Source organism: Pseudonaja textilis, chromosome 1 (assembly GCF_049901715.1).
Source record: "Pseudonaja textilis isolate UNSWEBS1 chromosome 1, rPseTex1.2, whole genome shotgun sequence".
Taxonomy (NCBI): Eukaryota; Metazoa; Chordata; class Lepidosauria; order Squamata; family Elapidae; genus Pseudonaja; species Pseudonaja textilis.
Genome location: NC_141990.1, coordinates 188,990,006 through 188,996,005, shown reverse-complemented (window position 1 = coordinate 188,996,005; position 6,000 = coordinate 188,990,006). Strand labels below are relative to the sequence as shown.

The 6,000-nt window shown below is 40.7% G+C and overlaps 1 protein-coding gene across 1 annotated transcript in view; it reads left to right on the top strand.

Moving 5' to 3' along the window:
* The first annotated feature begins 407 nt into the window (after nucleotides 1-407).
* Nucleotides 408-6,000, top strand: part of LOC113434188 (uncharacterized) — a 49,865-nt gene continuing 44,272 nt past the window's right edge. Inside the window, exons 1-4 of the mRNA XM_026697259.2 lie at nucleotides 408-585; nucleotides 2,237-2,805; nucleotides 4,820-4,840; nucleotides 5,120-5,179. Coding sequence (XP_026553044.2) covers nucleotides 429-585; nucleotides 2,237-2,805; nucleotides 4,820-4,840; nucleotides 5,120-5,179 — 807 coding nt within the window. The 5' untranslated portion in view covers nucleotides 408-428. The remainder of the gene's footprint in view (nucleotides 586-2,236; nucleotides 2,806-4,819; nucleotides 4,841-5,119; nucleotides 5,180-6,000) is intronic.

Genomic DNA, 6,000 nt, shown 5'->3' with positions numbered 1-6,000 from the left:
CAAGCTTTCAGAATTTCTCCTTAATTCTAAGTCTCTTTGGTTAGCTTCCAACCATTGTTTCTTGTCCTGTCCTCTGGTGCTTTGGAGAATAATTTGGTCCCTTCTTCTTTGTGGCAGCCTCTCAAATATGGGAATATTGCTATCATGTCACCCCTAATTCTTCTTTTCTTTAGACTAGCCAAACCCAAATCCTGCAGCCATTCTTCATATGTTTTAGTCTCCAGGCCTTTGATCATCTTAGTTGCTCTTCTCTGAACTTTTCCCAAACTCTCAACACCTTTTTTGGAATGGAAGACATGGAATGAATATCTTACAGTGCATTCTTGTGAATTATTTGCATTAAAAAATATTTGCCTGCCACGCTTTTTGTTAAATGGGGATTATATTTAATTCTGTTCCTTGTGCTTTTTAGCATAACAGAGTAAACCATGATCTCTAGATTATTGTGGCCTTTGGTTTTGCTGGATCTTCATGCCTTTCTAGTAGAAAACACCAATGAAGAAAAAAGAAATGGAGTCAGAAAACAGAAGAGCAAACCGTTTGTTTCAAATGCAGTAGAAAAATATCCCAATTCAAGTGATCAAGGTGATTATTTTTGAGTAGTTCTAAAACAAAGTTTAATCCATTACAGTCTAAAATTTATTTTGTATTATGAAAGTGCAATTGTTTGAATGCTAGACTTATTTACAGCAAAAGCAGTAGCTTGATTATAAGACATTTGTTTTGCATCCAGAAGGCTGCCAGTGGTTTTATGCATAGGGAATTTTCCAGCTAAGACTAGGAAATCCTCTATCTGAATTCGTTCAACTATAGGCACTTAAGAAAGCAGTTCTCTCACACATGCCATTCTTGGAATCGACCTTGGGAACTGCTAGAAAGCAATGGTTGGCCAAGGATCGGGGTGCAAGAAAGAAATCATTGCTGTTGCGGTTGCTCCACCCACTCACTCCATTGACTGATTTCCTGGAACTTTACACTTGATTTCACACTGACTTGTTGATCCTTAAAGTTTTCATGTCAAACAAGTTGTGAAAAATGATTGGTGGATTCTGCTGGGTTCATTTTCCTTCCTGCCAAAAGTCACTATAGAGAAATGGGAAATCAAGCACCAGTTTTACTCTCCTTAAATGGGAGATGAAGCTGGATGGTGTGAGTGCAGCTGGGTGTTTGAACAGGGAAGTTTAGCCAGCTGTCAAGTTGCCCTACAAGTGCCTTGCACCTGTGACATGTCACTAGGCTATTTTTGAACATAGATTTAGTGCTCTTTTGATATCCAGTAAAGAGGCAAATGAATAGGTCATTGGCACAGAAAAGGCCACAGGGTGAAGTATGACTATGCCACTATCACATCCTTTGTATGTGCTTTTGTGTTGTATGATACCCTCCAGATTGTTACATTATAACTTCTGTCAAACATAACACAACTAACTGGAAGTGATGGGATCTTTGTCCAATTTACCTTAAAAATACTTGATTGGAGAAGATCAAAAATAAGTCGGCAGAGACATATGCATTCCACTTCCACAGCAATATATATGGCTACAACTTCATTTATTTAGGTTTACCACAGAGGCAAAAAGATAAACCACAGATTTTCAGCTCTGCTTAAAGGAAAACTGCAAAATGGATGGTTCAAAGGCAGGAGCCCACAGGTTGTCTACCTCTGTTATATACAAATAAGTGAATCCTCCCAGGAAAAAAATATCTAGTTTATCCAGCTTTTCAGAGATACTCAATATTTTCCAGGAAAATATTGACATTTAAATAATTGGGTCCATAGTTGCCTATTATGCATGCCTTATTTAAAGTTTTTTTTTAAGGGGTAATTCTCCAACATTCAGTTTCATCTAGAAAAACTTCAGAAAAGCCTTTGCCATCCTAATAACCACCCCAGCTGTGAACTCTGAGACCTACAATCCAACTGGAAGCTACCAGACCGGAATAGTTCTGAGAGTGGTATGGGCAGATGCATTTTTCCCCAGGCACAGACCTATGGCAACGCCCATGCACATTTGGGAATAAACTCCTCTGAACTCAGCAGAACCTCCAAGTAGATATGTATAGAGTTGAGCAGAACTGTGTGTCTGTGTGTGTTGGAGGAGAACAAGTTCAACGTCTTCAGTAGGTTTTCCAAACATCTGTGGAAGGTTGAATGAGTTGGCAAGAGGTCATGTCCTTAGTGTTCAAGTGACATTAATCTGAACTGTTTTCTCCCTCTGACTTTTGTGATTTCTAGATGAAGACTGTATTCTGGAAATGGCCTTCCTCCTGGACAGTTCAGAGAGTGCTAAGAACTTCAATCATGAGCAGCAGAAAAAGTTTGTCTTGGAGACAGTAGACAGAATGAAAGGCCTTCAGCTCAGCTCTGGCCGCACACTCAGCTGGAGGACTGCCTTACTTCAGTACAGCAGCACTGTCCTTATTGAGCAAACGTTTAGAGACTGGAAGGGCCCCGAAGCTTTTAAGTCTCGAATTGCTCCCATTACATACATTGGTCATGGGACCTATACCACCTATGCCATTACGAATCTCACTCAGCTCTATATGAATGAGGGAACTCATGGTAGCGTGAAAGTTGCCGTGTTGCTGACCGATGGGGCAGACCATCCGAGAAATCCAGATATTTTTTCAGCTACTGCCGATGCTAAACATCAAGGTATCGCGTTCTTCACCGTGGGAATGACCAGAGTAGCCGAGGAGGTGGCCAATGCTGCCAAACTCCGGCTATTGGCCAGTGTTCCAGCCTCCAGGTTTGTCTTCAATCTGCAGGAAAAAGACGTGGTGGAGAGAATCCTCAAAGAAATGGTAGGGGCAAACACCTCAGTGGGCCAATATAATGGATACATATCCCTTAGGCAGATACCATTTTTCAGTGGGTTATGTGCAAATGTTTTGCAATGGAATATCACTTGTAACACAGAGCTGTAAATGTCCCTTCTTTCAGGAAGCCCAGAATTGTATCTCTGCTCACAAGGTAGCTGTCAAAATGCTAGCTGTTCAATGTCATATTAGGGTTTAGTCAAATTACTTGAATATATGCTGTGTAATCAGTTGGAAAATATGAGCCAAGAGCTGGGTTGACTACTGTTTTAAGGAGATGACAGAAGCCAGTCTGGCAGAGTGATTAGGGTGCTGGACTAGAAATTCAAGAGATCATGACTCCAGTCCATCCTCAGTTACAGCAGTTCATTGGCTGACTTTGGCCAGCCAACAGACTCAGCCCATTCCACCTCACAAGTTTGTTGTTGGAGAAATAGGAGGAGGGACATATATAGCTCAAAATGTACTCCCATCTTGAGCTATATAGAAGAAAGGAAACATAAGTACAAGTAAATAAATAAGCATGGAGGGGCAAAATGCTTTGTTTGTGAGCTTGAGGCCCTATTATAGGCCAGGGGTGTCAAACTCAAGGGCTGCGGGCTGGATCCAGCCCATGGGGTGCATAAATCTGGCCCGCAGGGCCACCCTGGAAACAGAGATGGGCAGGCCCATGGTGCCTCTGCCAGCAAAAAAGGAGCTCAGGGGTGGCATGTATGAGCCCTCCTGAGCTCTGTTTTTGCTGGCAGAGGGCTGCAGGAGTCCATCACAGTCAAAAATGGAGCTTAGGAGCCCATTTGCACTGGCAGAGCACTTGGGCTACCACAGGTGCCCATGACACAAGTGACGTCAAGCTGGCCATGTCCACCCTGGCCAGGCCCACTTGAGATCAAGCACAACTCCGCCTTCAGTCCGATCTAAATATAGTATATAAAATGATACATTGCAATGTCCTTCCTGTCAATGAATACTTCAGCTTCAACCATAACAATACAAGAGCACACAATAGATACAAACTCAAGGTTAACTGAACCAAACTTGATTGCAGGAAATACGACTTCAGCAACCGAGTGGTCAATGTCTGAAATACTCTGACTCTGTGGTTTCTTCCCCAAACCCCCAAAACTTTAACCTTAGACTGTCTACTATTGACCTCACCCCTTTCCTAAGAGGTCTGTAGGTAATGTGCATAAGTGCACCAATGTGCCTACCATCCCTGTCCTATTGTTTTTTTAAAATTTTTCTTATATGTATCCATTTCATGTATCCATAACTATGTTTATACTTATACCTGTTATAATTGCTTGACAAAATAAATAAATATAAATAAATAAATAAAAACTTTGACGCATCCTTCAATGAAATCGAGTTTGACATCCCTGTTATAGGCCAATAATATAACCATGTATCCATTAACAACATGTTCTGTTCTTCCATGCTATATTAAGACACTAGAGTTATATATGTTTTTGGTTTCCTACATTACATTGTTTTCCAAGCTCTACTTCCGTAGATGCATTCATGTAGATATCCAGGGTAGGGAAGCCATTGCACGTGGGCCTTTGTAGACTGAGGTGTCCCTCTGTTCCAGAGTAGGTAGGTAGCCTTTGAATTTCAGCTCCTCCACAAAAACACTACAGGGTGGTGAGAATGAGGGCATGAAGAATCACTCCATTCGGGGGGTGGGGGTGGCTAAAGGTATCTCCCAACATTTCCCAAAAAACGTTACCACTCTGGAACTTCAAATATACAGCCATTAATAGTTGTTGTCTTATGTTCTCAGTATATGGTGAATTAACTATGGTGAATGAACTTTTTTGTGTCTACCCTATTATGTAACTATTAAATATACAGAGGTTTTTATATATATAAAAAAAGCAACCGTATAGTTATTAGCATGTTGGGACTATCTTCCCACAAGCTTTCTCTTTCACTTTTTAAAGAATTATGCTTTGTTATCTGTAAAAATCTAATTTTCTTTTCCATTTATCTATCTCTCTAGAAAGATCTGGCAGAAGAAGGGGTAAGTCGTATTTGTGAATGGGCGAATGAACGGATGGATTATGTTTAAACATGAAAGTGAAATAATTACTGGCAGGGGTGAAAATGTTGTATATTTTTATTACCGTTATTCTTTAATCAATACAACCCTCCCTTTTAAAGGGTGTGGAGGTATTACAAGAGTATGATATAAATTGATTAAAAACACTCAAAGAAAATGTCAGAATAGTTATAAGCAAAACAGAGTCTGTCTCAGTTATGTTGAAGATTCATTTGCTTGGTTGTTTTTTCCCCCCAAAAGTGTCCTCAGCCTCCTGTATGTAACTGTGAAAAAGGAGACAAGGGCCTTCCTGGCCCTGCTGTAAGTACCCTTTTTTTCCCCTCACTTCTCTGGTTCTGGAGCTTATGTTTTATGCACAACGTGGATTACTTTTAAGGGTGGCACTTTATTAATTTGCAACGCCGGGCTGATGAAATGTGCATTGAGAAAAGGCAGGCTTGTGATTCAGCAGGACAATCACAGAAACTGTACCTGCATACAGTTGTGCAGATGCATAAACTCGGCTGCATTCTCAGTGGGAGCGTTTCAGATGAAACAGATATTGGGTTAAACTGTAAATTGTCAGCAAGATGGAGGAAATTTTGCCTTGTCTTTGGAGAGCAGGGGGTGAGAATCCAGGAGAGTCTTACTTCATTTTATTCTGAGAATGAAAATCACTGGCGAGTTTCATCAAAGAACAATCACAACCCAATTACACCTTCAAATAACCTATCATCGTATAATGGTTCAAACAAATACAATATTTTAAAAGGGATTTCATTAAGCCCTGGTGATGGAGTGGTTAGAATGCATCGCAGGCAAACTCTGCCCACAGCCTGGAGTTTTGATCCTCGGGGGGCTTAAGGTTTACTCAGCCTTCTATTTTGCCGAGGCTGGCAAAATGGTTGGCTGCAATATGCTGACATTGTAAACTGTTGTGTTGGATAGCAAAGCAATATGGAGTGGTATATAAGTGGTCTAAATGCTATTACTATTGCTATACAAGCCAAAAAATGCTGAAACTGTTCCAAATACTTGTCCCAAAGGTGCTTTTTCAAGAGGCAACTGGACTTTTTGGTTTTTCTTTGGATTTCAGAAAGATTTCAGATTTCAAAACCAGAAAGTCCAGTTGCCTCTTGAAA